At 39.8% G+C, this 15,266-nt stretch overlaps 1 protein-coding gene across 1 annotated transcript in view; it reads left to right on the top strand.

The window, feature by feature from the left end:
• RP1 (RP1 axonemal microtubule associated) overlaps positions 1-15,266 on the top strand; it is a 185,603-nt gene that overhangs the window by 71,868 nt on the left and 98,469 nt on the right. Inside the window, exon 24 of the mRNA XM_075141847.1 lies at positions 10,714-10,939. Coding sequence (XP_074997948.1) covers positions 10,714-10,939 — 226 coding nt within the window. The remainder of the gene's footprint in view (positions 1-10,713; positions 10,940-15,266) is intronic.

The raw sequence follows: 15,266 nt of genomic DNA, 5'->3' as shown, positions 1-15,266 counted from the left end.
GATCTCTAAAGTAAAATAAGAAGCAGCGGGGAGAAAACCAAATGTTATAAAAACAAGTTGAAACAAATCCATTTTTATGCTTTTCCTCCCATTGTTAAAATAAAAGAGCCTGTAATGAGCTCAGTGAGAATTCTTCCCAAGTGGGAAGATTGCAAAAGTGACCGCAAGCACTAATGTAGCTATCCGTTCTCTTAACCATGGGACTGCCAATGCCTAAAAGTTGGGCATAGCTTGTGTCCTGCTATTTTCCAGCTGTCCCTGTTTGCCATAACAGCCATTTAGATCCAGAACCATTTGAATAAAACTTAAAGAAACACAGGCTTTAGTCAGATACACTTAAGGCAGCACAAAACAGTCATACTGCTGGCTTTAACTCCACTTGAAACTGTCCAACTCTCTACGAAGTGTATATGATAACAACATGAACCTCATTCCTTACTGAGATAAAAGGGAGAAGTAAGTAATATGATCTCCATCAACTATAGGCTGTGCATGAAGGAAAATTTAGCTTGTTCCAAGAAAACAACATAGAAGGATCATAAAGAGCTCACAAACACTCTTGGAGAAAAACACAATTCATCCCATCTTCAAGAAATGAGAGTAACTGAACACGCTGCTATGTATGGAGTACTGCAGTATGGAGCGTGTATATATATATACACGTTTTTCCCTTTTAAGGTAGTTTCTTGGAGAACTTTATGTACTCAATTTCAGGTTTAATCTTTCAGCCATATATCTATAAAACTTCTCTTTTTTCCTACTTGATGGCAACACAAGTCCAAGATAAGTACATATTAAAACCCCCTGTCTGTCTCTCTTGAGTCATTCCTCTCTCCCAGGTTATGCTGTCTGTTTAGCCCCCCAGTAGGCTTCAGGTGGTTGTTTCTGAAATTTTGTGACACTAGTTTCCTTTGTTAAAGGTCTCCGTGTTAAGAGTTCCCCCACCTTCACATGTCAAGTGCTCAAATCCAGTTTCTACCTTTACTAATCCATGCTCTTGCCTTGCCTTCCCCTCAGCCATTTTCTAGTCTATTCACATTCTTATGCCTCCTATCACCTCAGTATCTGAGCACTCTTCAGAAGTTAGTGGTACGACTAATATGTGGTTTATTCTCTCAGTCTTGCTCTTAAAAATATTTTTTTTTGTTTGTGCTTGGTACAACTCTATAAAGAGAATAGACACTCTATACAGATGTCGCGAGTGAGTGGTTTAGAGGCCGCTTAAAGAATCACGGTCAAAGAAATTAGCAGAAAGTGATTTTAATAGAGATTTATAAAGGTGCGACCTAATAGAATTCGATGGCAAGGTTAACTCTATTAATTATTACATGGGTGAAACATATAAGGAAAATCATCTAAGGGTTTATATTTCAGGGACAGTCTAGGTTTCATTCACAATTTAGCAACACTTAATTATCAACTAATCATTAACAAACTTTAGTAACGCCTAATCATTAACTATTCAATATTTGCAAAGTAGGTTAGTAAGTCTACTACAATCACAACTTAATTACAGATTATACTTACTATTAGTTCACACACACAGAGAAACATATGTATATATATAAAAAAACATACAGAAGGTACCTGTTAAAAATTCCCCTCGATTTCAGTGAAGAAATATTCACGTCGAATGTCTAGGCATTCCCTCTCAACGGGCGAAGGGTTGAGCTTCGAAAGGGACTCACCCAGGACCCAGTGGTCCTCCGAATATCGCAGGCCTGAAAGATCACAAGCCCTCAGAGGCTCCCACTCAGAGGGAGATGCCGGGTGCAGCCGCTGCGGTCCAGGAGAGCTCAGAGGGCCTCACTCAGGACCACCGTTTATAGGTTCGCAAGATGGTTGGCTTTAGTCATCTGTAAATTTCCATCCTGGCCACAGTCCCAGGTGGTAATTACTAAAAAATTCTCAAGGTTTTGGTGTTGTTCTACTGGACACCGGGGCCAGGCAGTAGGAGGATGTTCCCAGCCTCAGCTTTGCAGAGTTTCTGATACAGTCAAGGAGCGCTCAGCTGCCAGACTTCAGTACACCAAGGCCGAGGTTTCATGGAAATTTCTGAGATCAAGAAGCGGCCCAGATCAACAAGTGGCCCAGGGAAGAAAGGGGGGATATGAATGCACCACCACAACAGTGCAGGCCTTATGCTAAACAAGATGAGATCAATTTATCTTGCATTGAAACAGAAGATGATAAAGTGATAAAGTTTTTGATGGCCCTTACTTTATATGGCCAGCTCTTTGTCAGCCCTTTAACAGTTCTATCTCCTGCAAAAATTATTTTCACTATGCATTACAGGGATTTCTTAGCGATGTTGAATCTGGTTCTCACCCTAGAGATAATTATGTCAATAAGGCGATGCCATTGCACTGGGTGCTACAGAATTACAGGATAGTTGAGGTTAGAAGGGATCACCGAAGAGTTCCTAGTCCAGCCCCTTGCTCAAAGAAGGGCCAGCTAGAGTAGGTTGCTTAGGACATTGTCCAGTCAGGTTTTGAATATTTCCCCCTCTATAACCTCTCTGGATAACCTGTTCCAAAATTTGACCACTCTCACCCATTTTTTTTCTCATATATTTAAGTGGAATTTATGGTATTTCAACTTGTGCCCATTGCCTCTTGACTGTTCAATGGATAGCACTGAGATGAGTCTGGCTCTGTCTTCTTTAGCCCCTCCCATCAGGTATTTATACACATTGATAAGATCCTCCCCTGAGCCTTCTCCTCTCCAGGCTAAACAGTCCCAGCTCTCTCAGCCCTTCCTCATGGGAAAGATGCTCCAGTCCCTTAATCATATTCATGGCCTTTCACTGGATTCTTTCCAGTATGTCCATGTCTCTTGTACTGGGGAGCCCAGAATTGGACACAGCACTCCTGAGTGTCTCATCAGGGCTGATTAGAGGGAAATAATCACCTCCCTTGATCTGCTGGCAACACTCTTCCTACTGCAGACCAGAAGGCTGTTGACCTTCTTTATGTCAGGAAAATATAAAAAAAATCCTTTAGTCCCTAGGGAGGCAATGCAGAAAGTGGAAGTCTGATGTGCTCATAGTAACCTACATTGTTGAGAGAAGACACTGTTAGATGTAATTTTTTTTTCAGAGCTGATGACTTCATGCCTGAGTGATAAATATTGCTGTAAATTCACCAGGAGATGACAGGCATATATTGCAGAGGCCCATTCATGGTCTGTCAGGGTATTATAGAATCAACAGTCAAAAGGAGAGTAGATCAGAGATCTAGTCCTACTCCTAGGTTGTGGACTAAGGTGACTACTCTGTACTTTTTCTTAAATGAATCTTCATGTGTCTTCAGACTCTTTGAAGCATTATTATGTGCCCACCAGCGTAATCTTTCTTATCATGCATCACTTCTTCATGCATAGGGTGCAGTTGTCCAACCACAGCATCATTCTGTTAGCGTGATGTGCATGCATGTGATGAAGGTTAAGTAAAGCTTAAGTTTTCTTGCATGGCCTGACCTTTGTTGAGCTTTCTTACAGCCAATGTTAGGCTGTATTCCAGTTAACATCCACTGGTAAGCAATGTTTTAACTCCCCACCTAAGCACCGTGGAAAGTTTCAAATCCAGTAAAATACTCCTGGTCTGACTTGGAAAAACACAGATCACTCAGAAAAACCTCAGATATATAAGTGGCTACATTCTCCTAACATGAGAGTTTTGTGCTTACTCTCAAGAACAGACACCCTGATACAGTAAATACTTGGTATTTTTAATTAATCACATGGTAAAAGAAAAGTTCTTCCAGAGCTTTAATGTTATTCTTAAAACATTTTCCCATTTGTTGTACTTGAGGGTGGAAAAAACCAAGCTGTCTCTTGGTACCATTAGTTTAGCAGGTAACAACAATGTGACATTTACTTTCTCTAATTAACCTGGTAACAGATAATTGGCATCCGTTTTAGTGAATAGTAACACATTGTTAGCCTGTATAGGAAGGTCAAGTGAGTGAGTATTATTATTGGACTAGCTACAGGATGAAAAGAACTGGAGTGGACTGGAAAAGAAAGTGTTTAACTGTCACTATGCAATGAGCACTACTTGTTTACCCAGCTTATTTTTGTGACTGAAGCAAGTATGAAGTGGGAAAAAATAATGCCAATTTTTGTGTGGCCTTTAATCCTACCCCTTACGTGTCTATATCCACCTATTTTCATGACACTGTTAAGCTTCTGTGTGAGCACCTGTGACATATTCTAATTCTTGAGTTAGTGTGTAACTGTACCAAGTTTGCTGGCCGCAGTTAACAAATTGGCTGAATTCAGACATCTGGAAAATGCAAGCACCATGGCTGGACCCTGGATACTTTACTGGTACGTTACTTGTGATATTTTTGGCAACATTTACCAGCTGCATGCTCATAATTTAAAAATATTCTACTTCCAAAGATTTCTCCATTATATGCAGATGCCACAGAAGTTAAACTAATGCAGTCAATGATTTCTCTTTCTTTTGGGAATCCAGCTGCTGCACATGACTTCTCTGAAATTCTGTTAATGAGGTGGCCTTACATGAAATTGATAACTGTCTGTCAAGCATAGCCTCTAGTGGTTCTGTTAGGTACTGGGATTTTGGTGTAGCTGCTTCTGAAGTGTTGACTTAACCAAATGATTTTCATGCTAGCCTGAGTTTATTTTAAAGAGATTGCAGGATACTTTCTGTACAACAGGAATACAGTGACATTATTTTGATTATTCCAGTATATAAAAGAGAAATGGAATCATTACATATATTCTTTCCATCCTTTTCCTGATGTATCTTTCCACTGAACAGTCTCTTGTTAAGCCAAGGAACTCTTACTTCACTTTTCACTTAGTTAAACATCGTAAGTACATGAAAATAGGTCATACTGACTCCACTCAAAATACCATAGGTATGCTGGGGACTGAAAAGAGTATTTGCATAGCTCATTTAGAAACAGAACTAAAATTTAGTCCTTGCATCCTCTTTAGGAAGAACTTCTTGCTGATAAACCTGGATTTCAATTTATGCTTAGAGACAAATTGTAAAATATGAGCTTTGTTAGACTTCAATTTCAAAAAGTAAAGCCAAGTTTTCTAATGCATGGTTTAATGAAAATGTTCCCATTGCCTTTGGTAAGAAGAGAATTTAGTCCTATGCTTGTGCAAAAAATAAATAGTAGCAATGAGCAAAGCATATACTTGTATTGATTAGCAGGCTAATTTTGTTTAAGTGCTTGCAAACACTGAGAATATGGGTGTGGCTAAGGCAAAGCTACCTCTGTTTGAAAATGTGGCCCTTTTGAAAGTGGTGGACAGTTTTTTCAATAATATGTACTGATACTATAAAATATAATGAGTGTTGATATTATTGCCTGTAACAGTGAAGAAAAATACTACAAAGAGAATAGAATTACTACTGTCATTGTACTCACAATGGTATTATTAAGGTTAATAAGTGCTGGTGATCTCTCACATAAGCAGGGTCTGTATAAGGTCCCTCCCCTTTAGAGCTTATCACAGAATTTGGTGCAAATTGGTTCATGCATCAGAAGGAGTTTCACAGTCAACCAACAAGGGAACGGTAAATGATGATTCAAATGTTTCGCAAAACTTTTTGCTGGGAAGAGCGTGAGGTTGGCATTTGTCAGAAGACCTCTCTAATAGGCAATCCCTAAGAAGATCAGTATATCTGATGTTTGTGATATCTAGATTCCTTTACCTCAATGAGATATCTGTGTTTCCATGCCCTTGTTTGTTAACTCTGCAGGAGTTTAGGTCTTATTTATGTTCTATACATGGCTGATGTAAGCCACATCAGAATGGCAGCTTTATACCCGCAAACTATTACCTCTTAAATTTTACGACTTTGAATTTCCATCCATGTCCAAACTCTGCCATACAAAGCTGAAGAGTTTGCAGGGAGAAAGGAACTTTGCAAACCAGTTTTTAATATTTTTAATAAACTGACGTTTGAACCTCCACAACGCTTTGACCATGTGCTTTGGTTGAGGATTAGATGTCTGATGATTTTCTCAATGTTCTGTTGCAGAGGCCAGCAAACATTAGCCTCAAGCTGCTACTTTTGCTGCAACACTGCTGTTCCTGCTTGAGAAGCAGGACTGGCCAGTCTGAGTGACTATTGTGCTACCTCAGGTGTACGGTTGCTAGGACTCCAGCAAGTTTGTTCAGGGCAGTAAATACCTATCCCAAAATACATCAGTCTTCTATCTCTGTGTGTCCTTGTCGTTTAGGAAGGTTTGAGTACCTGCAACATCCAATTACGGTGTAGTTGAGGAATGTCTTTATTATATTGACCACATTCTTCAGTAAATGTACAACATATTTACTGAGCAGCTTGTTGCTATTTCTCCCTCATTCTGTCTGCACAATTTCCGCTAGAGGCAACAGAAATTGCATGACTATATGAAAGACTAGGTAACTGTAAGTGAGATCACATTATACTTGAGCAAAATCACTAGCTTTACAAAGTTAGCTAGGAGAATTACTATTGATGATTTTTGATCTGTCAGCTGAGTTATGGAAAAATAGCAACTAACCCAAAATGAACAGAAAATTTTAGAAAAAATACAGAATTTTGGCCTTGTGTCTTCTTCTGAGGATTTCAAAATTTTGGAAGAGAGTTTTGCAGTGTCCCCATGAGAGACATGTAAGTGTAGTCCTTGTTGTATAGTTGAAAAAGTGAAGCAAAGAGGGCTTGTGAATTATGTAATGCTTCTCAGGAAGCCTAAAGCAGATCCAGGAATAGAATCTAGTTGTCTGATTTCCAGAGTGATGCTTTAGTCCTGGGACCCATCCTTTCTTCTTTGCATGGCCATTTATTGCAGTTCTGTCAGAAAGGCTGTTTCCATGTAAAATGGAATGTTACTTTTGCAGCCATGGCGCCAGAATATAGAATAGCTACACTAAGGTTTTTGTAAGCATGTTGTTTACGAGGGCAACAAAGCCAACTTTTTACAGAATGTTCTGGCTGTGAAAGTAGGTTTATAAATGCCAGGCTGTGTTCAAGTCATGCAGAAGTTCAAGGCAATTTAGCCAATACTGGAAATGAAGGAGCAACCTCAAGATACAGTGTTTATGTCGGCAAAAGAATATCATTAGCTCTACTGTGTTATGAGAGTATTTTCTTCTGTGTTTCACTGCAAGAGCAAAATTTGACGTACATTTGACAGGATTCCGATTGGCAAAAAGTAACGTTTTAGCAAGTCGATACCACTGAGAGACCAATGTGATATCTGATCTGACAGCAAGACGAATGGTTCCAACCCCCAAAACTACAGCAGGAGATGAAACTAAATTTGTAATTGTATTATATGTCTTCCAAAACATCATATACAGTTGATTCGCTCTCTGCCATTGACATTCTTGCCTTAATTTTCACCCAAGAATAAACATTTTTTTTTTCCCCAAGAATACCCGTAAACAATTAGTCAGAAACAGAAGCATTATTAAGCATGTTATTAGTTTGGCAGTGTTCTGTGTCTTTAATTATTTTCGAGACCTTTCAGTCTCAGAAATATGCCATTACCGATATGTCCTGCATAGCTTACCATTCAAAAAAATTCATAATTTGTGAGTCTAGTAGACAGGGATGCTTTATACTCTTCCTGCAGTCAAAAGCAAACAAATACATTTGACTTGACACTTTGGACAAATTCCCACTTAGCACATGGGCATAACTTCCTTAATTTTGTTTTATTGTGTCCTCTTTTAGAGTGTAAACGTGGGGAGGGACGGGTAGTATAGAAAGACACAAATGCAGGAATGTTTAGAGATGCTAAGCAGGATTTTAGTGAATCTAATTGAACTGCTTGCAACTAGGAGCATTTCCTGGAAAAACCTAACTAGGTGTGGACAGAGCTTTCTGTTCTGTACTGATTTTTCTTGAAACTCCATTTGATTACGTTTAATGAATTGCTGTTGCTTATCCACTAACAGGAAGTCCCTGCATGTGGATATGGTGATGAATGGGTTTAATCTTTTCCCTCTCCTTCTTTTTCAAATTGCTTATTTTTGTGAGCTCTTCTCTTCAGTTGTAGAGTGGTCTGCCAAACATTAGCTACAATGTGGCCAGCAGGTCGAGGGAGGTGATTCTGCCCCTCTACTCTTCTCTGGTGAGACCCCACCTGGAGTACTGCATCCAGCTCTGGAACCCTCAGCACAAGAAAGACATGGACCTGTTGGAGCGGGTCCAGAGGAGGGCCACAAAAATCATCAGGGGGATGGAACGCTTCTCCTATGAAGAAAGGCTGAGACAGTTGGGATTGTTCAGCCTGGAGAAGAGAAGGCTCTGGGGAGACCTTATTGCAGCCTTTCAGTACTTAAAGGGGGGTTATAGGAAAGATGAGGACAAACTTTTTAGTAAGGCCTGTTGGGACAGGACAAGGGGTAATGGTTTTAAACTAAAAGAGAGTGGATTTAGACTAGATGTAAGGAAGAAATTTTTTACAATGAGGGTGGCGAAGCACTGGAACAGGTTGCCCAGAGAGGTGGTAGATGCCCCATCCCTGGAAATGTTCAAGGCCAGGTTGGACGGGGCTCTGAGCAACCTGATCTAGTTGAAGATGACCCTGCTCATTGTAGGGGGGTTGGACTAGATGACGTTTAAAAGTTCTTTCCAACCCAAACTATTCTATGATTCTATGATTCTATGACAAAATATTGAAACCCTTTGCAGATTCACCTGGAAACATATCTCCCGTCTTAGACTTCCTTCTGAAAAAAATGCACCTTAGCATTATATGATAAATAAAATTAATATAATTGAGAAAGTTATGGCTTCACTTTTCAGCCAACTCATATGATACCCTCTATAGATATGCAGGATTTTTTTATCAATAATGTTTCAGTTTGCTTCACAGCCAAATGACTGATTAGATGCTTCAAAAGACAAAAGAGGCTCTTCGACAAAGTTTCCTGGTCCTGACTGAGAGTCATGGTAATGAATACTGTATGCAAAGATGGCTGTGATGCTCCTCTTTCAAGAGGGGTTATGCCAGAATTTAATCATGGGCATGAGGTCACAAGATTTCAATGTTTTATTTACTAAATTGCCCTTTAACACTTCCGCACCACAAATAGCAGTCAGTGCCTAGATCTCACCACCTTTGTTGTTCTCCAATACTATGCTTTATTCAGTTTGCAATAAAGGGTGAGAGTTCTAATATATTGTTATATTTATTTGCAAGGCAACCTTAGCAGTCACTTGCCCACTGCAGAGGTCTCTGCTTTGTAGCTGGATGACAGGGTTATTATGGCAACTTAGCCTATGTCCTGGCTACGTTTGTGGTTAGTTTCAGAGAGTTTTTTATCTGCTGCTGTAATTCTGCTGTGAGTATTAGCAGCATATTTTCGATGTACATGGGTTTATTGCATTAATATTATAATTATACCTTCACTTAGCACCTCTTACTTTTAACATACTGTTTTAATATAGGAAAACCTACTACTTTGGTCATAAGCCTGACTTTATACCACTGGCATATGTGTCATGATATCATCCTGTGAGACTGAGCTGTGCCAGGCTTGCCTCAGGGATGCAAGGAAATGGTGATCAATTAGGGCTGCAAGACTCTCTTCTGTGATGGTCCTCATGCCCAAGAAATGCCAGTGTTACACTAGCCGGTGTCATTGCCTAAGAAACCATTTCAACAAAAGAGTGAAAGGGATATGTGTCTAGTGTCTCTGATGTTTCCCAGCTGCACAGAGAAAAGGAGCATTACCTTGTAGTCTTCCTTAGCAAAAAACATTGAAGGGGAAACTCTCACTCTGGGGCAGACTTATTAATATTACCTTCCAGAACAGACACAATGGACCTTCAAACACAAATCTTAGTTCATCCTTTTTGGTGATTTGGGCTACTGGGGTAATGTTGGTGTTAATAGTTTGTCAATCTGTTTTTTGGTTTTTTGGTTTTTGTTTTGATGCTAAAGAGTACAAAACTGGTATAATGGTAAAAGAAACAACTAATTTTTGTTCTTTTTTTCTCTGTGATTTTTTTTGCCCATACCATGAGCTTTCAAAGACATCACTGAAAAGGAAAGTGGTTACTCCGGCGTTTGTGCTTAGGTTCCTGCCGTCAGCATTGCTCAAAAAACTTCTGCAGCCCAAAAACAAAGTGGCTTTTATTTCAGGGCTGCAATATTCAAAGTGAAATAGCCATGTTTTATTGTTTAAATTTACTGCAGTGTGGTGTCAGCACTTACAGAAACAGTTAACCCTGACGCCAATGCACATAAAAATAGAAGCCAAAGAGAAAAGTGGACCATAGCAGACTGATAAGTGGTAAGAATAGTTAATAAGGCTCTGCTGATGGTAATTGTATGGACTGCAAAATATATTTTTTCATGCAGCAACGACTGAAGGTACTTCTGCTTGTTAAAGTATTTGTCTAGAAATGGAGATTTACATTATAACACTACAAACAGGATTTTGTCAAGAGATCTAAAACCAGACTGAATTGTTTAAGCCCTTTAGTCACTTTAAATAATACAGTACAGAAGTCAATAAAATTATGCTTGCAGACTACTCCATATGCTTTTACTCAATTGCTCTGGGATTCATTGTATATTAGGGCTTCATTTTCTAAAAAAACACATTACTGTAGGTTACGTTAGCTGCACATTTAGCTTGCATCCCTGTGTAAGAAGGATTGCTAAAAGACAACATTATAATTTGTTATTAAAATCCAGGATTTTTTTTTTTTTGTCATTACAGATTAATCTCAGAGATCTTGGGCAGCTATATAAAATCCGCATTGGTCACAACAACACTGGAAATGATCCCAGTTGGTACCTGGAGGAAGTCAGACTTGAAAGAGTAGTTCCTCTTTCTGATGAAGAGATTTGTCTCCCCATAGAGTGCTGGCTTGCAGAAGACATGGGTGAAGGTGATACCTGGAGAGAAGTGGCAATAAGAAACCCCGCAAAGGAGCTTTTGCCATGTACGTGCTCAGTATTTTAGATCATGTGTTCACTAGCCATATCCTGTGAATATATGACAGCTTTTCATGTTTCTTCCAGGGCAGACTGCCCAAAAGCCAGTGTAACCATGAAACAATCCCTTCCAGATACTTCCTAGTTCCACAGAAACGGGAAGTGATCATTTTACTCCACTCCTTTCCTTCCTAAAATCAGAATAATATCTGTGGCCAGGGCATCTTACCCTACAAAATTCTTGATCTCTCAGAGTGCCCCTAAATCACTGGCAAATACTGCTCTTTAGAGCAAGACATCAGGCAGGAAATCAAGGCATATCAAGGTATGTAATGTCATGTGACATCCAGTTCCTTTTAGCAAGTTTGATATCATCCTTTCTTGTGATGCATAAAATATTCTTTACCAGAAATCCATGATCTGAATCATCACACATGTTTTCCAAATCAGACTCAAGTCACAGGCATTCACAAAGAAATTGTTAGCTGCAGGGTGGCAATTTGGTACTTCAAAGTTTACCACAGCTTTGATGCACTTTGTTCTCTTCAAGTGAAGCGGGAAATAGCCCATCACACAAAGTCATTATTTAAAAAGTCCTGGGCCTCTATGAAGGAATAGGGAGCCAGTATAATAATTTAGCACAATGGAGTTTTTTAATAGAATTGTCTTTACATTAATAGAATGACAATGATGCAGCTGATTGATAGACAATACTGTCTGACAGTGCTAGGTCTTACATAGATAGGTGCTATCATTCAGGCAAACTGTATGCAAAATGAAGCAGTGAATATTGCAAGAAATCAGTAATTCAACATAAAAAGGGCCACCATGCACTTAGTGACAATAAAATCATTTCAGAAGAAAATAGCAAACAAGTGAAAAACCTCAACTCAAAAGAATATAATTCTCTGAAAAAAACATCAAGACTGGTGATGTGTGAATGTTTTTGATGGGTTTTAAGGCCAAAGGGGGCTACTGATCTCTATTACAGAGGCCAGAAGATGCTGAAAAACACATATGTGCCAGCTCACATTTCCCCTCTGCTCTTTTTTTTTTTTTTTTAATTATTCTGCAGAGTATTTAGTGACTTCAATAAGAGATTTCAAAAACTGGGACTGATCAGGATGAACCAGGTCCTAGTTATTAACATATACCACAGTACCATATGCCACTTCTTACACTGACATAAATATCATATACTAGTGCAATAGAAAAATAGTGCAGAAGACAATTAAATTGTATGGACAATTAATTCAACATCAATAACTCAAATATACATTATGCAGTCTGAAATACCCATTCATAGAAAAGTACTAACATTCTGGTAGGTGCAATCCGTTTATGTACTTGTATGTAAAAAATCAAGTCAGTTTATCAAAGGTTGGGAATATGTTTAAAACAACACATTTATTTGTTTTTTTAATCATTATATTACTGTTCCTTGCTTTTGCAGGAACATTATCTTTATTAAAATATATGTCTCAAGTTTGTAAGAAAAGACACATTAGAAAGGATTTGGAAATTTACTGAAATTGTAAGTTTTACAAATTAATTATTGATTTTAGGCACATTTAAATTGAACATCAATATAAACTCAACAAGGCCTCCCAAGGATTTCCTATTTAGTTTCTCAAGAACAAGAAAATGAAACACTATCCATTTGCATGTCCCATTTAAAAGCTAATTGCTTACAAGTACTGGATAAACCACATCAAATCACTTTCTCCAGCAGAACAAACGATGTACTACTTATTACTTAATGATAATCTGGTATGATTTAGTAATTTGTATCCTGAACTTTCATTCAATCTGGTATCTTCTAGTGGTATTAAATTTGCTTAACTATAAAAGAGATGTGCTGGAAACTTTAAACAAAATGAACAAATATAAACTAAGCTCAGAAGGCACTGGTTTTTTTAATTGTTGTTCTTTAACACTTACTTTATTGCTCAACTTCACTCTTAGAAGAAAGGGTAATTTTTTCCTTATCTTTTTTCTTGCTTTCTCCAGCCAAACTCTGCTATGCACCCAATAGGGACCCAAAACCTTGGAGCTGATTTTTGATTCCTTGTCTTTCTTTTTGCTATCTTCTCTTCTTCAAATCCTAAGTTATTTCCTGATTCTGTCAGTTTTTCTTTACCTTCTTCTCTGAAGTCCTTTCTTTTCCATCCAAATTTCACACCTTGGTAACCCCCCTTAGTTTTTCTGACTGTCCCTCCGCCACTTCAAAAAGGTGACACTAATCTGGTCTCCTAGTCCAAGTGATGCTTTCAGTTCTTTCTCAATATCTCCATCACACCAGTCTCAACTTCCATACGTAACTCAGGTTTCTTATGCCTCCAATGTATGTCTGCCTTTGCCTTCCCTTCTTTTCTTTTTTTTTCTCCATTGCCAAGGCTTCTAGGATTGTGGGTCCTTTTTCTCTTCCTATTCCAATTTCTTTTTTACTTTTCCAGCCCTGCAGATTTAAAAAACTTCACCTGGTCTTTCTTTGAAATTGTCCCTGAATTGAGCATGCTGTTGAACCAGATGATCCCTGGAGGTCTGCTCCAACCTGTTTTTTCTGTGATTCTTCTACCCAGTCTCACTTTTTTCTGGCAGTTCCAGATATTTTTAGTTTACCAAACTTTACAAGTATTGGATTGTTTAGTTGTTGCTGTTCTGATTTGGTTTCATCCCCTAGTTACGTTGTCGTGCACAACATCAAAGAAAAATTGTTCAACTATTTTCTAAGTGATAGTTATTGGAAATTAGTGATCATGTCCTGAATGGGGTAAATCTTAAGTGTCACTTAATGAAAATAAGATAGAAGCTTTATTCTGAATGCTTTTGACTTATCTTTATAACATCATGACAACACAGGAGTGTTAGGGGAATCAGACCAGATCTGGCAGCTCAATGTAGGTGAGGCTGCTGCAGCTGCATGGCCCCAGGTCCAATCAGCGGTGAGGCTGAGCATGTGTTCCCAGTCAGCACACACAGAGAGAGCACGTGTATATACCACATATATATACATGTATACATGGCCAGCTGCACAGATAACCCAGACACACGGAGCAGTCACACAAACACAGCACCAGCAGCCTCACCCCGCTCCCTTCTCTGGCTGAGCAGGATGGACGTCCACTAGTGGGAATATATATGTGTATGCATATGTACAAGGTGGATAGTCCCAGCAGCTGGGCTCACACACTCCGTCTGCTCAGTAGCTGCCAGTCTGGATCCCAGTCTCCCCAGTTGCTGGCACCTGGGCACATAAGCCCCCGAGGCTGCAGCCCTGCTCCAGCTGCTTGTACAGACCATCTCACACTCACATGCACACACACACAGAGCTGTCTCACCCTTAGAGACACACATACACCTCAGCAGGTCTCACCTCTAGAGAAACCATACGCCACAGTGTCTCTGGTCCCTCCAACAGTCCGCTGCTCACGTTGTCTTGCCCTTAGAGACATGGGCCTCTGACCCGTGGTCCCACTCCAGTCACTGACACTTAATTTCACTCCCTCCAGTCTCTCTAGTTGCTGTCATGCAGGACCCCCAACTGGGTCCCAGTCCAGTTGCTGGTACTCAGACCCCATACCCACACATGCTTACACAGAGTCCTTCACCCAGGAAAAGAGTTAGAAAGCAAATTAATAAGAAGATGGGACAGACTGCACTGATCAGGTGCAGCACACAGCCAGACAACCATACTAACCAGCAAATTGTTAATTGTGTCCAGCCCTTTTAATCCCCTGATTCCTCTATTTTTCCACCCTTGTTCCTCCCCAAATCACCTAGATCCATCCCTTTCCCTGCCTTCGGTTCCTCCCCTAAATGTCCCATAATAAGTCCTGTGCAATCCCGAAACGCTCTTCCCCTGTGTCCCGTATTTTGTTCCACACCTCTAGGCAGCAAACCCCAGCAGTCCGATGGATACTCCAGAATTGACTCATCGTGATGGGTTTCATGCCTGGACACTGGGACTGAGACTTTCCTGGGACAGCCCTTGCAAGGGCTGGGAGAGGGTGTCCCTTCCTCCGAGTGCTTCATATGGGTTCCCACCTGGCCTTGTGCCCCTGTGCTTGTAGAAATGGGCTGATGGCTCCTCTGATGGGCCTGGGAGAAGCCAGAGCAGGGTGTTATTTGGGCTCCCCCCTGCCAATGTCTGTCTGTGCTTTTTTGTGAGTATAGGGAGACCTTTATCACACAACCTAACGTGGACTGTCTTCAGATATGGCTGAAGTTTTGATCTAAAGGGGTGCATGATACAAGAAGTGTTGAATTTTCTTACTGTTCTATTTAGGTGAACATAAACTTCCAATGAGAATATAAATGGTGAATTCTGCCCTG

This window comes from Calonectris borealis, chromosome 2 (assembly GCF_964195595.1).
Source record: "Calonectris borealis chromosome 2, bCalBor7.hap1.2, whole genome shotgun sequence".
Taxonomy (NCBI): Eukaryota; Metazoa; Chordata; class Aves; order Procellariiformes; family Procellariidae; genus Calonectris; species Calonectris borealis.
This window is presented reverse-complemented; position numbering and strand designations above follow the sequence as displayed.